This window comes from Marmota flaviventris, chromosome 17 (assembly GCF_047511675.1).
Source record: "Marmota flaviventris isolate mMarFla1 chromosome 17, mMarFla1.hap1, whole genome shotgun sequence".
Classification (NCBI taxonomy): domain Eukaryota; kingdom Metazoa; phylum Chordata; class Mammalia; order Rodentia; family Sciuridae; genus Marmota; species Marmota flaviventris.
The window spans coordinates 14,741,026-14,764,260 of record NC_092514.1 but is presented as its reverse complement, the minus strand read 5'-3'; the positions used below and the strand labels follow the sequence as shown (position 1 = coordinate 14,764,260).

The following is a 23,235-nucleotide window of genomic DNA, read 5'->3' as shown; positions in this document are numbered from 1 at the left end:
ACTGAGATCCTGTCTTAAAATGAAAAGGGCTGGGGATGTGGTTCAGGGGTTAAGTGCCCCTGGGTTCAATCCCTGGTACCACCCCCCCACCCCAAACAAAACAAAATAAAACAAAACAAACCATTGCAGGCAAAGCTCAGAATGAGATGGGCAGATATTGAAAATACTAAACATTGTGTAAAAAGATACTTAATGGAAATACCTAAATGAAAAATAGAGCATATAGAAGCACACTAATTGGTGAATCACTTAGTATTTCCACTTGACTATAAACAACTGGGTCCTGACTGTTGTGTGGTTAAACACTGAAGTTTGCTCACATCAAGAGAAGTCAAAGATTCTACAGAACCAAAAAATACAATTAATAATATGGACTGAACAGACATCTACAGAATATTACATCCCTCACAGAATTTTCTTTTTTCTCAGCAGCACATGGATCATTCTCTCTCTCTCTCTCTCTCTCTCTCTCTGGATTGGACCCTGGGGCACTTAACCATTAAGCCACATTCCCAGCCTTTTTTGTATTTTATTTAGAGACCAGGTCTTACTGAATTGCTTAGGGCCTTGCTAAATTGCTGAGGCTGTCTTTGAACTCGTGATCCACCTGCCTCAGCCTCCTGAGCTGCTGGGATTACAGGCGTGCTTCACTGTGCCTGGCCACATGGAACATTTTCTAAAATAGATCATATTTTAGGTCACAAAATAAATCTTTTTAAATATAAAAAATAGAGATAATAACCTTGCATTCTATCAGATTGTAATGGAATGAAATTAGAAATCAATGATAAGATAAAAAATAGAAACCACTCTAATACCTGGAGATTAAATAATACAGCGTTTAGTGATGATGAATGGATAGCAGAGAAATCAGGGGAGAAAAAAATTCTTAGAAGTAAATGAAAACCTCTTTACTATTTTTTTCACAAACATTTATGGACTATCTAGTATAGTAACTATCTCAAACTATTATATATAGTAGTATAGAACTATATATAATAGTTTGTAGAGTGTGTTTACAAATGCAAAATATGATAAGGGAAACAGTTTCTTTTAATGAGGCCTCTAGCCTTTCCTAGCTTAACAGAAATGTTTACATTTCAAAGAGGAGATGTAACACAGTAACAGCTAGCAGGGGGTGGGAAGAAAGAGGAGAAGAAGCTCTCCCCTTCTCAAGCAATGTCCTTGAAGGGTTAATTTGCCTAGAATGGTGAAAGAAAAAGCTGCCTTTGTGTGAACTTCTGTAGATTGTGAACTTCTGAGCCCTTCCCCTTACACACTGGGTATAAAGTTCTGAAATCCCCTGAACTTGGGGTTCAGGGCTATTGATTACAGCGAGAGCTTTGTCCTCTGAATTTGGCTGCAGCCAAATAAATCTGTTTTTTGCTGTCTTTGGTGTCTTGCCTCATCTGTCCCCTAAAACAAAATTGAAGTGGCCTATCAAAAGCCTTCCAACAAAGAAAAGCTCAAGATTGGTGGATTCTCAGCTGAATTTTACCAGACCTTTAAAGAAGAACTAATACCAATCCTCAAATAATTCCATGAAATAGAAAAGAATGGAACTCTGCCAAACCCATTCTATGAAGTAGTATCACCCTGATGCCAAAACCACACAAAGTCACATCAAGGAAAGAAAATTTTAAACCAATAGCCTGGATGAACATAGATGCAAAAATTTTTAATAAAATATTTTCAATCCACATACAAGATGACATTAAAAACAGTGCATCATGATCAAGTGGGTTTCATTTCAGGGATGCTAAGGTTGCTTCAATATATAGAAATTAATAAATGAAAGAGTCAAGGTCAAGAATCACATAATGATCTCAGTAGATGCAGAAAAAGCATTTGACAAAATACAGCACTTATTAATGTTTAAAACGCTAGAAAAACTGGGGATAGAGGGATTTACCTCAACATTTGTAAAGTCTATATAAGACAAACCCCAAGGCCAACATAGTACTGAATGGAGAAAAACTTAAAAGCTTTTCCTTTAAAAACAGGAACAAAACAGGGATGCCCATTTCCACCAATCCCATTCAACATAGTCCTTGAAACTCTAGCCAGAGCAATCAGGCAAGAGAAGGAAATTAAAGGGGTACAAATAGGAAAAGAACTCAAATCATCTCTATTTGCTGATGACATGATCATATATTTAGAAGACACCTCTGCCCCCCAAAAAACAAAAACCAAAAAAACCTTCACCCGAAGACTTCTGAGACTGATAAATGTATTCAGGAAAGTAGTAGGGTACAAAATCATTACTCATAAATCAATCGTGTTCCTATACTTAAATGATGAATCTGCTGAAGAAGAAATTAGGACAACTATCCCATTCACAGTAGCCTCAAAAAAAGGGGAATCAATTTAAAAAAAAAAAGGTGAAGAGCCTCTACAATGAAAACTATAGAACACTAAAGAAAGAAATTGAAGAAGGTCTTAATAGATGAAAAGACCTCCCATGTTCTTGGAGAGGCAGAATTAATATTGTCAAAATGGTCAGACTACCAAAAGCACTATGCAGATTTAATGCAATCCTGGTCTGGATTCCAATGATATTCTTCACAGAACTGGAAAAAACAATTCTGAAATTCATTTGGAAAAATAAGAAACCCAAAATAGGCAAAGTAGTCTTTGGAAAAGCAAAGCAGGAGTCATCTCAATACTGGACCTTAAATGATACTACAAACTATAGAAACAAAAACAGCATGGTACTGACAAGAAAATACACATGAAGAACAATGAAATAGAGCAGAAAACATGGAAAGAAATCCACATAAAAATGTATGTTGGAGAAAAGGTAGCCTTTTATACAAATGGTGCTAGGAAAACTGGAAATCCATATGTAGAAGAATGAAATTTGACTCCTCTCTCTCACCCTGCAAAGACCTAGGAATTATACCAAAAACCCCGTAACTGCTAGAAGAAAATGTAGGTCCAACTCTCCAACATGTTGGTACAGGAACTAGCTTTCTTAAGAAGACTACCAAAGAGCAAGAAGTAAAGTGAAAAATAAGTGGGCGGCTGGGGATGTGGCTCAAGCGGTAGTGTGCTCACCTGGCATGCATGCGGCCCGGGTTTGATCCTCAGTACCACAGACAAACAAAGATGTTGTGCCCGCCGAAAACTAAAAAAAATAAATAAATAAATATTAAAAAAATTCTCTCTCTCTCTCTCTCTCTCTCTCTCTCTCTCTCTCTCTCTCTCCCTCTAAAAAAAAAAAAAAATAAGTGGGATGGCATCAAATTAAAACACTTCTGCACAGCAAAGGAAATGAGTGTGAAGGGAGACCCTACAGAATGGGAGAAGATCTTTGCCACCTGCTCCTCAATTAGGGCATTAATATCCAGAGTGTACAAATAACTCAACACCAAAAAAACAAGTAACCCAATCAATAAATGGAAAAGAACCAGGTGCAGTGGCACATGCCTGTAATCCCAGTGGTTTGGGAGGCTGAGACAGGAGGATGGTGAGTTCAAAGCTAGCCTCAGCAATGGTGAGGCACTAAGCAACTCAGTGAGATCCTGTCTCTAAATAAAATACAAAATAGAGCTGGGGATGTGGCTCAATGGTTAAGTGCCCCTGAGTTCAATGTCCGGTAACTCCCCGCAATGGAAAATAAATAATTCTCAAAAGAAGAAATATATGAGAAAATATTTAGCATCTCTAGCAGTTAGGAAAATGCAAATCAAAACTACATTGAGATTTCATCTCACTCCAGCCAGAATGGCAATTACAAATAATATTGCTGAGAATGTGGGGGAAAAGGTACACTCATACATTGTTTGTGGGGACTGCAAATTAGTACAGCCACCCTGGACAGAAGTATGGAGAATCTTCAAAAAACTAGGAATGGAACCACCATATGACCCAGCTATCCCACTCCTCCATATATATCCAAAAGATTAGAAATTAGTATATTACAGTGATGCAGCCACATCAATGTTTATAGTCACACAATTCATAATAGCCAAGCTATGGAACCAACCTAGGTGCCCTTCAACAGATGAATGGATAAAGAAAATGTGATGTATATGCACAATGGAATATTACCCATAATGAAAAATGACATCATGACCTTAAGTGTAATAAGCCAGTTCCCAAAACTTGAAAGGTTGAATATTTTCTATAATATGTTGAAGTTAATCCAAAATGAAAAGAGGGGATGGGAATTAAGAAAAAAAAGGAGAGAGAGAATTTCATCAAAATAGAGGAAAGATAAGTAGAGTAGGCAAAGGGAGAAAGAAGGGAAAAGAAAAGTGAAGTACAGTGGAATGAATCTGATGAACTTTTTTATGTGTGTGGATGTGTACAGTGGGTCCCAGCATAGGGTGTATTCACAGGACAATAATTTAAAAACAATGTAAATGGATTGAAGAGGGATCCATTGAGTGGAGGGAGGGGAGCTAGATGTGGGTGAGAAGTACTGGGGACTGAGTTGGAGTGAATTGTATTCCATGCTTTTGTGATAATTTCAGGGTGTATCCTGGTGTTGTATATTACTAAAAAAAATAAATAAAAAAGCCAAGATCAATAGTTGTTGCCTTTGTTTCTGTGAAAGAGAATATCTTGAGTTAAATATCTTGAGTTCTCTTGACCTTTTCTTTGTGGTTCCAAGGTAGCTGCTAAAGCTCCAGCAAGCATACTTACATTCTGGGCAGGAAGAAGGAATAATGCACAAAATACTTCCATTTGCATCTCATTGGCTAAGAAACATGTGGCTACCCTTGGCTATAAGGGAGTTAGGGATATGATGTCATTTAACTAGATACATATTACATCAATACATTCTGAGTTCTGTTAATAAGAAATAATGGGTAAATAAATATTGAAAAACAACTAACATCTGTGCTACAGATGAAATTGTTATTTCAATATAAAATACTTTTTAATGGCACAAAAAGTTCTAAAGTAATACTTCAGAAAATAACCATATTGTTTGTTTGAATGACAGCTGTGTGATTGGGTATGTGTGTATATGTGTGTGTGTGTGTGTATATATATTAATATACATATATTTTTTAATTTGTTGGTACTTGGAACTACACTTGGCTGTCATTTTTATTTTTAAATTTGAGACAGGGTTTTTCTGAGTTCCTGAGTCTGGTCTTGAACTTGCAATTCTCCTGCCTCAGCCTTTCGAATTGCTGGGATTATAGGCATGCACTACTGTGCCCAGCTTAATCTCGTTATGTCTGAATTATAATTGAGAAAAAGTGAGATGCATGTCTCTTTTTTAGAATTGTAGGATAGAAGAATGAAATAAATCATCTTTCTTAAGGCCCAGTATTATCCTTAATATATTTCTGGATATGTTGTAAAACAAGTTGAAAGTCGTCCGAGGACATACTATTTCTGAATTTATGAAAAGTAAGAAGCTATTAAAGAAACCAAATAACTGACAGTTAAATGTAGACCTCAGATCATCTCTACGCTTTGAGAGTTATAAAATGTGGACTTCCTGGTAGTTCTATGTTTTGAGAGTTATACAATATTTTCAGTCTTTAAGAAGAGTTCCTTGAGAATGTTTACTCCATGCATGACTTGTAAACATTCCAGTCATCTCTGCTCTTGAATTCTTATTCATAGAATTTTTTTCCTTTCATATGTTAATGAAAAGCACACTGTGAGTGGATGAAAATCTTGCTGACTTTGCCTGTTGTAAGGGAATTTTTCCCCAGGTTTGTGATAGAATTCTTAGTTCTTAATATGCACATGAATGCCAAGAGAGTTATAGATGAAGATGTATATATGTGTGGATGTTGGTGTGGATGTGTATTGGATTTTTTAATTTTTAACAAGATTATTTCTTGTTCACACACAGAAGTGATCATTTTGGCTCTTTCTAGAATTTTCTATCACTGACAGGCCAAATGAAAGAAAAGCAGTCTTTCTGATACTTCTTTCCTTTTTTGATAAATTATGGTGGCAGGGAGTGTCAACCAACTGTGTCACCTCCCAGTGAAACAGCTCCAATTCCAGTTCCTACTCAAATAAGGAATTATCAACGCATTGAACAGAATCTAACATCTACTGCCAGCTCTGGCACAAATCCGCATGGTTCTCCAAGGTAAGGCAGTGTCTGGATTCCTTTTTTAAAATTTGTTTCTTTAAAAACCTTTTATTTTTCTTACTGAAAATCTGTTAATTTCAAATATATAAATATATTTGCCCACAGGTATAATTACTTTTGAGAATTTGAGAAAGAGCTTGTTAAAAAATGAAATCCCAAATTGCAGTAAATTATTTATATATTGTTTATTTCCCATTTTGAGACCCCATTAAGATGATAGTAAAAGAATAACAAAGTCTGAGTCCACAAAAATAAGCAAAATAAGAAAAAAAAATATTTATTGGTGACAGTTTCCAGTAAATTTTTTGGAAATGAAGAGGACTGAGGAAGGGTTCCTGCTTTAGCAGGCAGACGTAAATGTGCATGTAATCAAGGATTCTGACAGAATGAGAATCACTGTGCCTCTAGCCCCAGAGAGACCTGAATCTCAGAGAACTCAAGTAGAGTGGAGGAATTAGCACTTCAACTTCTGGTAACTTATTGTACATATACATGTACCTAGTCAGTTACATATTCTAGATATATAGCCTATGAATATAAAATTGTATATATAAAAAGTTATTAACTGTTATGATAGCAAAGAATGAAAAAGAAGCCAACTGCCCACCAACTGCTCACTGATTTGCTATAATTCATCTAAGACAATGGATTCCTATGTATCTTCTGTTCCAAAAGGGTAAGGAAGCTCTGTATTGAGGCAGAAAAATTACTATATTATAGTATAAAATGAAAAAGAAAAAAAAAAAAAGAATGGTTATAGTATATCAAGCAGTGACCCATGAGGTTAACAGTGTTTTCATAATAGTGCTAGGACATTGTTTCCTTTTTTCACTGCATGATACATGCACTGATGATGCAGAAAACAAAGATGAGTAATACTGCTGGTGCCTTAACTTGAACCAGGGTGATGACACTCAACTGTACTGTCAGTCTTTAGGCTCTTTACCACCACATACTTGTGTTATAAAGGAATGTCCTTGACAAATTATTAAAGGACTAAATTAATTCTCATTGAAAACCACAATCATTGAATAGAATGTGCATATAAAGCACTTTTGCTATTACAATAGTTTTAGGAAAAGCACTGGTATGATTGTAAGCTAAATAATCATTTTTTTTATAGAGCACTCTTTTTACTTCAATGAATGACTGACAAACTATGATATGTTTCTAGCAGTTGTTTTGTAAACATAAACTAAGTTTTATTACTTTGGAGAAAACAAGTGACAATAAATGTCTTTTTAAAATTTTTGGTGATATTAGGGATTAAACTTGGGGATACCCTACCACAGAGCTATGCCAGTCCTTTCTGTTTTTCACTTTGAGACAGGGTCTTAAATTACCCAGGCTGGCCTCAACTTGTGAGTCTCCTGCCTCAGTTTCCTGAGTTGCTGGGATTACAGGCATATGCCATGTAGTGGCATAAGTGACAATAAATGTCAATGATAAAATTGGAGCATTCAAGTAAAAAGTAGAATTTTGGAAAACTTATATTAACCCCTGTGATCTTGAAGATCAAAAGATCTTGTGATCAGAAGAGTCTTGCCAGACATTACTGTTAACATTGATGGTGACATTTTGGTATGAATGTGACTTTTTGACATTATACGTTAAATATTTGGAATATCTGCATAATTAAATGAACCATTATTATCTAAATGATGAATGTTAAAAAAAATCATTGGGCAGGCCCAGCGGCCTGCTGAGGGGCAGAGCCGCCCCCCACATCCCGTGCCTGCCAGGTAGGGGAACTGTGACCACCGTCAGAAAAGGCCCAGTGGCCCGCGGCGGGACAGAGCTTCCAATCACTCCTGCAAGGTAGGCGGGCCTGGGACCCACCGGCAGAAGAGGAGCAGCGGCCTGCTGAGAGGCAGAGCCGCCCCCTCCCCCTGTGCCGGCAAGGTAGAGGGAACTGTGACCACCCACAGAACAGGCCCAGCGGCCTGCTGAGGGGCAGAGCCACCCCCCACCCCCCGCGCCTGCCAGGTAGGCAGAACTGTGACCACCGACAGAAAAGGCCCAGTGGCCCACGGAGGGGCAGAGCTTCCAATCACTCCTGCAAGGTAGGCGGGCCTGCGACCCACCGACAGAAGAGGAGCAGCAGCCTGCTGAGAGGCAGAGCCGCCCCCTCCCCCCCGCGCCTGCAAGGTAGACGGAACTGTGACCACCATCAGAACAGGCCAGACCTGCAACCGAGAGACAGAACAGGCCCAGTGGCCTGAGGAAGGGTAGAGCCGCCCCCCCCCCCATGCCTGCAAGGTAGGCGGACCTGCGACCCACTGGCAGTACAGCCCCAGAGGCCTGCAGAGGGGCAGTGCCACTGCCTGCGCCTGCAAAGTAGGCAGAACTGCGACCACTGACAGAACAAGCCTAGCGGCCCGCAGAGGGACAGAGCCGCCGCCCGCGCCTGCAAGGTCGGCGGACCTGCTACCGACCATCAGAGCAGGCCCAGTGGCCTGCAGGCGCGGTAGGCACATTGCCCCAATTGGAGGAGGGGCAGAGCCGCCGCCCGTGCCTGCGAGGGAGACTTTGCAACTATAGAAGACCAATATAAATATATAGGGGGAAAATTCAATAGCACAACAGTTTCACCAAGTAGAAAGGAACGCGAACAGTATGAAGAGACAAGGAAAGAAAGGACCACAAGCAATGCAGGTCAACTCAACGTTAGAAGAGGTAATAGCTGCAGCAGATGGAATGTCAGATAAAGAATTCAGGATATACATGCTTCAGATGATCTGGAGTCTCAAGGAAGACATCAGACAGCAAAATCAGACAATGAAAGATCACTTCAACAATGAATTACATAAACAAATCCAAGAAGCAAAAGATCAACTATACAGGGAAATAGAGGTTATAAAAAACAAACAGAAATCCTAGAAATGCAGGAAGCAATAAGCCAACTTAAAAACTCAATTGAGAATACTACCAGCAGAGTAGAACACTTAGAAGACAGAACATCAGACAATGAAGATAAAGTATTTCAACTTGAAAAGAACATAGACAGCTCAGCAAGACTGTTAAGAAACCATGAGCAGAACATCCAAGAAATATGGGATAACATCAAGAGACCAAATTTAAGAGTCATTGGGATACAGGAAGGGACAGAGTTTCAGACCAAAGGAATGAGCAATCTATTCAATGAAATAATACGAGAAAACTTCCCAGACTTGAAGAATGAGAAAGAACCCCAAATCCTAGAAGCCTACAGGACGCCGAATGTGAAAAATCATAAGAGACCCATACCTAGACACATTATAATGAAGATGCCCAACATACAGAATAAGGAGAGAATTTTAAAAGCTACAAGAGAAAAGAAGCAGATCACATTTAGGGATAAGCCAACCAGGATAACAGCTGATCTTTCAACACAGAATCTGAAAGCTAGAAGATCCTGGAATAACATATTTCAAACACTGAAAGAAAATGGGTTCCAACCAAGAATTGTGTTTCCAGCGAAATTAAGCTTCAGGATGGAAGATGAAATTAAAACCTTCCACGATAAACAAAAGTTAAAAGAATTTGCAGCTAGAAAACCATCTCTTCAAAACATCCTTGGCAAAACATTACAGGAAGAGGAAATGGAAAATAACAATGAAAACCAACAGTGGGAGGTAGGACACTAAAGTGGGGAAAATAATCAAAGAGGAAAACAAACCATGTTTAGTAACATAAATAAACAAATATGGCTGGAAGAACAACCCATATCTCAATAATAACCCTAAATGTTAATGGCTTAAACTCACCAATCAAGAGACACAGGCTAGTAGAATGGATCTCAAAACAAGACCCAACAATATGCTGCCTACAGGAGATGCATTTGATAGGAAAAGACATACATAGGCTGAAGGTGAAAGGTTGGGAAAAATCATATCACTCATATGGACTTCGGAAACAAGCAGGAGTATCCATACTCATATCAAATAAAATAGATTTCAAGCCAAAGTTAATCAAAAGGGATAAAGAGGGACACTACATACTGCTCAAGGGAACCATACACCAACAAGACATAACAATCATAAATATATATGCCGCAAACAATGGTGCAGCTATGTTCATCAAACAAACTCTTCTCAAGTTCAAGAGTCTAATAGACCACCATACAATAATCATGGGAGACTTCAACACACCTCTATCACCACTGGACAGATCTTCCAAACAAAAGTTGAATAAGGAAACTATAGAACTCAATAACACAATTAATAACCTAGACTTAATTGACATATATAGAATATACCACCCAACATCAAGCAGTTACACTTTTTTCTCAGCAGCACATGGATCCGTCTCAAAAATAGATCATATATTATGTCACAGGGAAACTCTTAGACAATATAAAGGAGTAGAGATAATACCATGCATCCTATCTGATCATAATGGAATGGAACTGAAAATCAACGATAAAAGAAGGAAGGAAAGGGACTTACTCAAACTAAAAAGTTTTTTCTCAGCAAAAGATACAATAAGAGAGGTAAATAGAGAGCCTACATCCTGGGAACAAATCTTTACTCCTCACACTTCAGATAGAGCCCTAATATCCAGAGTATACAAAGAGCTCAAAAAATTAGACAATAAGAGAACAAACAACCCAATCAACAAATGGGCCAAGGACCTGAACAGACACTTCTCAGAGGAGGACATACAGTCAATCAACAAGTACATGAAAAAATGCTCACCATCTCTAGCAGTCAGAGAAATGCAAATCAAAACCACCCTAAGATACCATCTCACTCCAGTTAGATTGGCAGCCATTATGAAGTCAAACAACAACAAGTGCTGGCGAGGATGTGGGGAAAAGGGTACACTTGTACATTGCTGGTGGGACTGCAAATTGGTGCAGCCAATTTGGAAAGCAGTATGGAGATTTCTTGGAAAGCTGGGAATGGAGCCACCATTTGACCCAGCTATTCCCCTTCTCGGTCTATTCCCTAAAGACCTAAAAAGAGCATGCTACAGGGACACTGCTACATCGATGTTCATAGCAGCACAATTCACAATAGCTAGACTGTGGAACCAACCTAGATGCCCTTCAATGGATGAATGGATAAAAAAAATGTGGCATTTATACACAATGGAGTATTACTCTGCATTAAAAAATGACAAAATCATAGAATTTACAGGGAAATGGATGGCATTAGAGCAGATTATGCTAAGTGAAGCTAGCCAATCCCTAAAAAACAAATGTCAAATGTCTTCTTTGATATAAGGAGAGTAGCTAAGAACAGAGTAGGGTCGAAGAGCATGAGAAGAAGATTAACATTAAACAGGGATGAGAGGTGGGAGGGAAAGGGAGAGAGAAGGGAAAATGCATGGAAATGGAAGGAGACCCTCAGAGGTATACAAAAGTACATACAAGAGGAAGTGAGGGGAAGGGGAAAAATAATACAAGGGGGACAAACGAATGTCAGTAAAGGGGGCAGAGAGAGAAGAGGGGAGGGGAGGGGAGGGGAGGGGAGGGGAGGGGGGATAGTAGAGGATAGGAAAGACAGCAGAATACAACAGACACTAGTATGGCAATATGTAAATCAATGGATGTGTAACTGATGTGATTCTGCAATCTGTATATGGGGTAAAAATGGGAGCTCATAACCCACTTGAATCAAATTGTGAAATATGATATATCAAGAACTATGTAATGTTTTGAACAGCCAACAATAAAAAATAAAAAAATAAAAAAAAGAAGGAAGGAAAAAGAATATATCACTTGGAGAATGAACAATAGGTTACTGAATGATCAATGGGTTATAGAAGACATCAAGGAGGAAATTAAAAAATTCTTAGAGATTAATGAAAACACAGACACAACATATCGGAATCTATGGGACACATTGAAAGCAGCTCTAAGAGGAAAATTCATTGCTTGGAGTTCATTCCTTAAAAAAAGAAAAAACCAACAAATAAATGATCTCATACTTCATCTCAAAATCCTAGAAAAAGAAGAGCAAAACAACAGCAAAAGAAGTAGAAGGCAAGAAATAATTAAAATCAGAGCTGAAATTAATGAAATCGAAACAAAAGAAACAATTGAAAAAATTGACAAAACTAAAAGTTGGTTCTTTGAAAAAATAAACAAAATCGACAGACCCTTAGCCATGCTAGCGAAGAGAAGAAGAGAGAGAACTCAAATTACTAACATACGGGATGAAAGAGGCAATATCACAACAGACACTTCAGAAATACAGAAGATAATCAAAAATTATTTTGAATCCTTATACTCCAATAAATTAGAAGATAGTGAAGGCATAGATAAATTTCTTAAGTCATATGATCTGCCCAGATTGAGTCAGGAGGATATAGACAACCTAAACAGACCAATATCAATTGAGGAAATAGAAGAAACCATCAAAAGACTACCAACTAAGAAAAGCCCAGGCCCGGATGGGTATACAGCAGAGTTTTACAAAACCTTTAAAGAGGAACTAATACCAATACTTTTCAAGCTACTTCGGGAAATAGAAAAAGAGGGAGAACTTCCAAATTCATTCTACGAGGCCAACATCACCCTGATACCTAAACCAGACAAAGACACTTCAAAGAAAGAAAACTACAGACCAATATCTCTAATGAACCTAGATGCAAAAATCCTCAATAAAATTCTGGCCACTCGGATACAAAAACATATCAAAAAAATTGTGCACCATGATCAAGTAGGATTCATCCCTGGGATGCAAGGCTGGTTCAATATACGGAAATCAATAAATGTTATTCACCACATCAATAGACTTAAAAATAAGAACCATATGATCATCTCGATAGATGCGGAAAAAGCATTCGACAAAGTACAGCATCCCTTTATGTTCAAAACTCTAGAAAAACTAGGGATAACAGGAACATACCTCAATATTGTAAAAGCAATCTATGCTAAGCCTCAGGCTAGCATCATTCTGAATGGAGAAAAATTGAAGGCATTCCCTCTAAAATCTGGAACAAGACAGGGATGCCCTCTCTCACCACTTCTGTTCAACATAGTTCTCGAAACACTGGCCAGAGCAATTAGACAGACGAAAGAAATTAAAGGCATCAAAATAGGAAAAGAAGAACTTAAATTATCACTATTTGCAGATGACATGATTCTATACCTAGCAGACCCAAAAGGGTCTACAAAGAAACTATTAGAGCTAATAAATGAATTCAGGAAAGTGGCAGGATATAAAATCAACACGCATAAATCAAAGGCATTCCTGTATATCAGCGACAAATCCTCTGAAATGGAAATGAGGACAACCACTCCATTCACAATATCTTCAAAAAAAATAAAATACTTGGGAATCAACCTAACAAAAGAGGTGAAAGACTTATACAATGAAAACTTCAGAACCCTAAAGAGAGAAATAGAAGAAGATCTTAGAAGATGGAAAAATATACCCTGTTCATGGATAGGCAGAACTAACATCATCAAAATGGCGATATTACCAAAAGTTCTCTATAGGTTTAATGCAATGCCAATCAAAATCCCAACGGCATTTCTTGTAGAAATAGAGAAAGCAATCATGAAATTCATATGGAAAAATAAAAGACCCAGAATAGCAAAAACAATGCTAAGCAGGAAGTGTGAATCAGGTGGTATAGCGATACCAGACTTCAAACTATACTACAGAGCAATAGTAACAAAAACAGCATGGTACTGGTACCAAAACAGGCGGGTGGACCAATGGTACAGAATAGAGGACACAGAAACCAATCCACAAAACTACAACTACCTTATATTTGATAAAGGGGCTAAAAGCATGCAATGGAGGAAGGATAGCATCTTCAACAAATGGTGCTGGGAAAACTGGAAATCCATATGCAACAAAATGAAACTGAATCCCTTTCTCTCGCCATGCACAAAAGTTAATTCAAAATGGATCAAGGAGCTTGATATCAAATCAGAGACACGCCGTCTGATAGAAGAAAAAGTTGGCTACGATCTACATACTGTGGGGTCGGGCTCCAAATTCCTCAATAGGACACCCATAGCACAAAAGTTAATAACTAGAATCAACAAATGGGACTTACTCAAACTAAAAAGTTTTTTCTCAGCAAAAGATACAATAAGAGAGGTAAATAGAGAGCCTACATCCTGGGAACAAATCTTTACTCCTCACACTTCAGATAGAGCCCTAATATCCAGAGTATACAAAGAACTCAAAAAATTAGACAATAAGAGAACAAACAACCCAATCAACAAATGGGCCAAGGACCTGTACAGACACTTCTCAGAGGAGGACATACAATCAATCAACAAGTACATGAAAAAATGCTCACCATCTCTAGCAGTCAGAGAAATGCAAATCAAAACCACCCTAAGATACCATCTCACTCCAGTTAGATTGGCAGCCATTATGAAGTCAAACAACAACAAGTGCTGGCAAGGATGTGGGGAAAAGGGTACACTTGTACATTGCTGGTGGGACTGCAAATTGGTGTAGCCAATTTGGAAAGCAGTATGGAGATTTCTTGGAAAGCTGGGAATGGAGCCACCATTTGACCCAGCTATTCCCCTTCTCGGTCTATTCCCTAAAGACCTAAAAAGAGCATGCTACAGGGACACTGCTACATCGATGTTCATAGCAGCACAATTCACAATAGCTAGACTGTGGAACCAACCTAGATGCCCTTCAATGGATGAATGGATAAAAAAAAAATGTGGCATTTATACACAATGGAGTATTACTCTGCATTAAAAAATGACAAAATCATAGAATTTACAGGGAAATGGATGGCATTAGAGCAGATTATGCTAAGTGAAGCTAGCCAATCCCTAAAAAACAAATGCCAAATGTCTTCTTTGATATAAGGAGAGTAACTAAGAACAGAGTAGGGTCGAAGAGCATGAGAAGAAGATTAACATTAAACAGGGATGAGAGGTGGGAGGGAAAGGGAGAGAGAAGGGAAAATGCATGGAAATGGAAGGAGACCCTCAGAGTTATACAAAAGTACATACAAGAGGAAGTGAGGGGAAGGGGAAAAATAATACAAGGGGGACAAACGAATGTCAGTAGAGGGGGCAGAGAGAGAAGAGGGGAGGGGAGGGGAGGGGAGGGGAGGGGAGGGGGGATAGTAGAGGATAGGAAAGGCAGCAGAATACAACAGACACTAGTATGGCAATATGTAAATCAATGGATGTGCAACTGATGTGATTCTGCAATCTGTATACGGGGTAAAAATGGGAGCTCATAACCCACTTGAATCAAATTGTGAAATATGATATATCAAGAACTATGTAATGTTTTGAACAGCCAACAATAAAAAATTTAAAAAAAATCATTGAACAGATAAAAGGTTCATTCAGAGTGAAAGATACTTTGCAGAACAATGAAGTTTAATGTAACAGTGCAAGAGTTCACAGAGGTTGGGTATGGTGGCCCGTATTCTTGTGTTGTAGCACATTTGAAATAAATCACTGGCAGTCCTGAATCAGGATATGGGACTTTATTCACTGGTATGCCAAGTGACCAAGTTGACTTTGCCCGCCTTGACCCTTTGCAGAAGGCAGGGTATCTCTTTTACAGTCAAAACCCTCAAGCTACCAGTAATTCAATACATAGCAACCTAGGGAGTGGGTCTGAATGATTCAGTTCAGGGTACAGTACACTGCCCAAGAAAAATGGGAATTAAAAAGGAACATCTTACAAATGCATTTCTTTCTTTTTAAAAATATATTTTAGTTATACATGGACACAATATCTTTATTTTGTCTATTTTTATGTAGTGCTGAGGTTTGGATCCAAGTGCCTCACATGTGTGAGGCAAGTGTTTTGTCACTGAGCCACAACCCCAGCCCGAAATGCATTTCTTAATAATACATTGTATAAGAATAACAGAAACATTTTTTAACCACCCTGCATTGTCAGACAGGGTGTGCTCAGCAGGAGGTGGCAGAGGTGGGATTTTCTCATGGGAGAAGCATTTCTTACATGAAATGGAGTCTCAGGGTAAAATGGAGTTTGTCTGGTCAAGGCATAGCATTCTCCCCTTTTCTGGAAAAAAAAATCAAACCCTTGATTTACCTTCTGATTATGTAAGGGATTATAATGTCCACACATATATATATATTACTTGACTAACAAAATATGTTGTTTTAGCAGTTTGGGCCTTGTAACATAATCTGAACAAGAGGAAAAACATGATTATCATTTTTTTTCAGTTTTATCTTTAGAGGGTGGTTGGGGTCTCAGAGGGCTGTCCATCTTCTGCAGGAGACATTTTTGTTGTCTTGACTCAGGTGTGAAACCATGCTATGAGTCCTTTGGGGTAGTAACTGAATAAGGTCCCCTCCAGCTGGATATTAGTTCTTCTTTTTTGGAACCATTTGATGTAGACTAGTCTTCTGGCTAGAATGGTTGTTGGAGATACGTAGTCTCTTGGGGCTGGTTTTCTCAAAGGAATTTATGAGCTTTAAGTTGAACCTATTGTAGAGACTTAGCAACAGGAGCAGGTTATCTTGGTGAGTGTGGAAGAAAGGCTCTGGAGGCATTAACATTTTAATCCCCCAGAGGCAATTTCTAAATTTTTGGACTCAAACTGGCCTCTATTTTTGTGATCTGATCTGATTACATATCTACACTGACTGACTCTTTAATTTTTGTTTTCTTTTGTCTACTTTTCCTAATTTTAGGGAATTTTTCATGCTGTAGAGAAAAGGGCGATGACTGCTCTTGCTGCTTTGAGCTGAGAGGGGGGTGATGTGGGGTGGGGCAATCAGTTTGGAGTCCCCTTTTAGAAATCAGTTCAGTCAAGGGGTCCACGCTAAAAGTCTGGTTCGGGAAGAACAGGTTGTAAAGTCATCTAGGGGTGGGTGCTTCTATGAGAGAGAAACAAAAAGACATTAGTACTGAAATGAGATTAAATGTTGGGGCATCTGGAACATGTCAATGAATATCACAAAGATGATAGAAATCAATAATCTCTTCCTTAGGATGTGGAAGAGCTGAGAAATTGTTCCCATCACAAGGCCTAACAAAGCCTAACATGGCCTTTATTTGGGAAGTAAATCTTTAACATTGCCAGAGTTATCAGGAAAGTAAACACAACATTTGGTTAAATTGCTTAATGTCATCTGATTTTTATAAAATATTTTATTGTCACAACCTGTGTGGTTAATAGGGGTCCCTTATCTTTGTTACTTAGGGCTAGATAATTATACTAGCAAACATTGATTAAGCCTATCTGTGTAGGAGGTTGGGAAGATCTGTAGGCCTTAAACTGACTAAAAACTCCTGACTCTGGCAGTTTTTCTTGATAGTTATCAGGCACTCCTGCCTAAGAATCTCTTTTGTCACCTCCAGTCTCATTTATTCTTGGGGGGGCTAACCCAAGTGTACATTCTAAGTTACATTAAGATAACTGTAGTTTTATAAGTGTCCAGGAATGGCTGTGTTTTGGTTTTAACTGTTTTTTTGTTAGGTGCTTAAGATGAAGCTGGTCAAATTAACCTTTTTCCTTGGGGGTTACTTGTTCCCTTGTGGGTCACTCTGGGGAACTTATGAGCAGCCTTTAGTTCTGCTAGTGCCATCCACCAGGATAACTCAAGGTTTTGCTGACCATGTGGCTTCCCTTGGAAGCGTCAGGGATGTCTGCATTTTCCAGTTATCCTCCTCTTTTGCAGTATGGGCACTGATTAGCTTTCTTTTTGGGGGTCCTAGTAATCTCCCTGATTGGGAGGTTCATGTGACCCAGAGTTGATGAAAAGTTCCTTTGTCCCCTGGATTCAAGCTGACTCAGAGGGCAAGAACCAAATATTGGTTTTGTTGGCCCTTTTTATTTTAACCTTAATCTTTAAGCCTTGGTCTTAAACATCCAGCAACCCAGTCCTACAAGTCTTAATGTATGAATACTGGGCTTTAAATTTAATGTTTAAAGCTTTACAGTCATTTTTTACCCCTTTTATTTAATTGGGGTCTGTATTAGTACTGGAAGTTAGCATTATATACTGTCTATAGATGATGGCCTAATATCTCACATTAACTTAGGTTATTATAAGGCATTAGCAGATAGCAGTTAAAGTTTGCAAGGAAAATTTAAAATGAAATTAACAAGACTAAAAGCATATTTAGTTTGTATACAATCTTGAACCTTGGCTGGTTATATGTTATATCCCCTGTTTGAGATCACAATAATTTTTACAATAAATATCAATCTTTTGAATATAACTTTAAATGAGCTGAAGCCTGGCCTATTTTGAAGCCATTCTAACATGTAGTAAGGTGGGAGGCAGAACCTTTACTCCGGTAAGGTGGGGTTCTTCACAAATCTTAGGTGAAGCGTTCTAGTTCTGAAGTTGATCTTTGCCTCTTTCTTAGATCCATTTTATAAAGTTTACATAATATTGTTTCCTGAGTCTATATAAATGTTAGTTAACACAATATAACATTATATTTAAAACATGAATCAAAGGCTGAGAGAGCTTTTAAGTTTTTCTTTTGTGTGGAAAAGTGGCAAAATATTTTTGTTTTACATTTTTAACCTTTAAACAGATCAATCTCTCATTGTCTTTTGAAAATACCTTTAAATTTTTTATATCCCCTTGATCACAGAACATTGATTACAGAATATTAAATGATATAACTAAATCTCCAATTAAACTTCTTATTTTTATAAGCCTAAAATTACAATTACAGACTACTTCAGTTTGGAGAACACCAGCTTGATAAAATGCTCTTTTTAAAAAAATATTTATTTTTTAGTTGTAGGTGTACACAGTATCTTTATTTCATTTTTATGTGGTGCTGAGGTTTAAACCTAGTGCCTCATATGTGCAAGGTGAGCACTCAACCACTGATCTTTGCCTCTTTCTTAGATACCATTTTATAAATGCTCCCAAATGCTCTTTTAAACCTTTTACTTTAAAGACGTGTATACCTGGAAGATATGAATACATTTAATATGTAAAGAAGATTAATAGCATCATAATTACATTGATGTTTTTTATTAACCTAGTTTAGCTTTTAAAGAAAATTTAGACTTTGTAATGTATAATACTCTAAAATAATAGTTGTTGTTTAATCAGAGTTGTACAAACCCTAATTTTTTCAGACTAGTTGCTCTAGAGAATGAAATATAACAGACACAATGTTAGGAGTAAATTAATGTTTTAAGAAATTCTTGTTATTTTAACAGATTAAACTTTGGTTTATATTAGTACATTAATATTTGATCTTGGGGAAAAACCTGGAGCTTTAACTGATTTGTGTTATTTATAATCAACTTAGTTACACACAAACCTTTTTTTTTTTTTTGAAATTTGCCTTTTATTTATACAGACCTTTTTATCACTTAATTAGACTCTCTTGTTTATGTAGATGTATTACAACTTTATTTTTACCACATAAAGACTTTCTTACCTAGAAGTGTTTTTTCCCATATTTTATTAAATATATTTTAATACCTAGAACATTTTTTTATTATCAGTTTGTGAAAATACCAATAATATTTAATTATATTACCCTATGGAATTTAAGGAGTTAAGAGTAACAGTATTTTAACTTTGTAAATTAATCAGATGTTTTTAACAAATACATTTATGATTAATCTCAGGTGTGTCAAATCTAATTTACTTATTTTTAAAAACCAAGATATCAGACAAGTGTATTGAACAGCATCAGCCATCTCTTCCTTATTGAAGAAAAATCCTAGAAACAATGGATATTAGACATTTTGTAGACATCAACAATTTATCAGTTGTTTGACCATCTAGAAAAAAAAATACAAACTGTGAGTTAGTAACTTTAAAGATATCTTGACTTTTATTTGTTTATACCTGTTGGGACTTCTAACTCTTCGTTACCTTTTTCCCAATGATGGCACAAAGCAATTTAAAACCATTTTATATTTTCTAAACACATGTAGACATGAAAATTAACTGGTGTATATATATATATATATATATATATATATATATATATATATATATATATATGTATGTATAATATATACACACACATACACACACACAAAAAACAAAGGCCTTGTAGCTTATTTTTTTGAATTAATTAATTTTTAAATTTATACATAACAGTGGAATGCCTTACAATTTTTACCTATATAGAGCTCAGTTTTTCATATCTCTGGTTGTATGCATAGTATACTCACACCAACCTATTAGATTGAGAGCTAACCCTTGTAAATTGGCCTGTGACTTTAGAAAGTTTTAGACACTTTATTCTTTCTTCATGGGCTCCTTCCTGTGCAAAGAAGCTTAAACATTACATTTTGCTACTGGGCTAGTATGAAGATGAATATGATTTGTGACAGAGTGCATTTATTTATTTTTCGTAGGATTTCAAAATAAAACATTTCCGTTGGATTTAGGCATTGTGCCTATTCTGTCCAATGGATATACCAAATCTGGAAAAAAACAACAACAACAAAAAAAAACTGGCCTCTGAATGAAGCAGAATGTAAAAAAGAACCTCTATAGTTGGATAAAATAGGTCTGATCAGAAAAACACATTAACCTAGGCATGCTGGATCAAAATGATGAGCTCAAAAAATACAGAATTTTAAAAGCCTACCAGGCCTCTGTCCTCTGTGGTCTTGCTCATCAGAGGTGAAAAGAGTTCAAAAAAAGAAATGAGGGCTTGTGGACTCATAGGGGCCCAGAAGTCAGTCTGTCTGTCTGTCTGTCTGTCTGTCTCTCTCTCTCTCTCTCTATCAAATCTGATTCTAAAATGGTTTGTCTGGTCTCTTGGACAGCAGCCACCAAAATTTTTATCCTGGTGTTGTGCAGCTTTATCAGCTGGGCTGTCATGATTGTTGAAAAACCTTTGGGCTGCCTCTAATAGTTGAGAGGTATTCATGACTGCAAATCCTTTAAGGTTTGGGAGTTTTCTGTGAATATCTGGGGTTGACTAAGAGGCAAAAGCCAAATGTAGGCCTGAGAGTTTTTTCCTAGACAAAATGATATGGCCGTTAATTATTTTAGCATGAGAGAGTGAGAAAGAGAGTGACAGAGAAAGACAACCCTGAAATCATTTTTCTCCCTGAGCTGTAGCCAGGGAGAAGTTTTCAGATTGGTCCCCTGCTGAGTCTGTCAGTAGTTGTTCACTTTCCAATGTAAGCTTTAGTGAGCTAGGGCTTTTTAACCATTTTTTTCTCAGTTGGTAATCAGGCCAGGTTTGGATTAGATTTCCCATGACAAGGCTAACAATTAAAACAATAGGCAAAAATTCATGAACAAACAAGAAACAGATGTGGACCAACAGAGATAGACATGTACAAACAGACCAATATCCTGTCTTCCATCCCCCAGACACCAGACAGTCACCATGGTCTATTTATTGGCTCTCTGGATTTAGGTAAGAGACAGAGCATGGATAAGACACTCTTTCCTCCAATACCCAGATGTCAGACCATGAAGATCACAGTCTGTTTATCGGCCCTCTGGGTCACAGCCCTGGATCTCCTCATACACCCTGCGAAACATCAAAAGGAGAGAACAGATGAGGTACCTCCAAACACATGCAGTTGCACATCCTCCCTCATGGGCAGGCTCAAATCGGTCACTACAGAAAGCCTAGACCCTCAGAAGACCAAGAGATCCCACAACTAGAAAGGAGAGCACCTCTAAATCCCTGTGTGCCTGGAAGCCATAACCCTGACTAAATGTTGTGGTATGTTTGAAATAAATCACCGAGTCAGTCTTGAAGCAGGACATGGGACTTTATTCGTTTGCAGGCCAAGGGACAGTGACCAAGTCGACTTTGCTCCCCTTGACCCCTTGCACAAGGCAGGGTATCTTCTTTATAGCCAAAACCTACAAGCTACCAGTAAGTCAACATCATAGCAGCCTAGGAAGTAGGTCTGAATGATCCAGTTCGGGGTATAGTATACTGCCCAAGAAAAATGGGAACAAAAAAACAACATCTTAGAAATGCATTTCTTAATAATACATAAAAATTTTTTAACTGCCATACATTGTTATGTGTGTGCTCAGCAGGAGGTGGCAGAGGCAGTGTTTTCTCATAGGAGAAGCATTTCTTTTATTAAATGGAGTCTTGGGGTAAAATGGATTTTGTCTGGTCAAGGCACATATAATTTGGCCCATAACACCTGTAATCCCAGTAGCTCAGGAAGCTGAGGCAGGAGGATCACAAGTTCAAAGCCAGCCTCAACAACTTAGGCCCTAAGCAACTCAGCAAGACCCTGTTTCTAAATAAAATATAAAGAAGGGCTAGAGATGTGGCTCAGTGGTTAAGTGCCCCTGGGTTCAATCCCTTGTTAAAAAAAGAAAGAGTTCAAGGAGATAGTTTCAGATTCCCCATTGCAACCAAACTAATCTTTTAGATAAAACCAACACTTATTGAGGTTTGGTTTAGTATCAAAAAGAAGAGTATCATTGATTTGAAAAGACTGAAATACTCCTTCCTTTTTCTGTACATATGTGTGTTAGGCTGGATCTTCTTCATGGAAAACTTACCTTAGAATGACATATTGTGTAACAGACTGCAGAATCAGTTGTGAGAATCCAAATGTCTTCTGTTAAACCAGATATTAGAGATTTGCAGAAATGTATAATAATGTCATGCTAATTTGTTTTGGAAAAATACATATTTTCATAATATTATATTAAATGTAATGTTAATTATTTTTAGTGAATTTATAAAATTTTAAATTTCTGAATTTTATTTTGAATACATTAAGATCAATACATAAGGTTACATAAACAAAATGCTCTGGGATCTTTGGACCTAGGACCCACAAGATTGAAAATAATTGGTAACCAGGTACAGTGGCACACGCCTGTAATCTCAGCGCCTCGGGAGGCTGAGGCAGGAGATTGTGAGTTCAAAGCCAGCCTCAGCTACAGTGATGTGCTAAGCAAATCAATGAGACCCTGTCTCTAAATAAAATACAAAATAGGGCTGAGGACATGGCTCAGTGGTCCAGTGCCCTTGAGTTCAATCTCTGGTAACTGCCCCCCACCCAAAAAAGAAAATAATTGGTATGTAATATATCACCTTTGGTGTTGAAACAAGGTGAAAGTGCTTGTGTGTACATTAAGGAACTCAGGAAAGATACACTATAAAAAACAGTGGTAACCTTTCCAGTAGATTGGGAAAATATTTAGAATTTATCAGTGGGGATAGGTAGACTTTACCTTATATCATTTTATATTTTATATTTGTTCCATGTGACTGTTACCTGTTTTTAAAAGCTCTTCTTTGTGGCTTATTGTTAGA

The 23,235-nt window shown here is 37.5% G+C and overlaps 1 protein-coding gene across 1 annotated transcript in view; it reads left to right on the top strand.

Moving 5' to 3' along the window:
• The window catches only part of LOC139702433 (serine/threonine-protein kinase ULK2-like), a 110,870-nt gene that overhangs the window by 62,053 nt on the left and 25,582 nt on the right, over positions 1–23,235 (top strand). Inside the window, 1 exon segment of the mRNA XM_071603536.1 lies at positions 5,933–6,070. Within this exon segment, the coding sequence (XP_071459637.1) occupies positions 5,933–6,070 (138 nt within the window).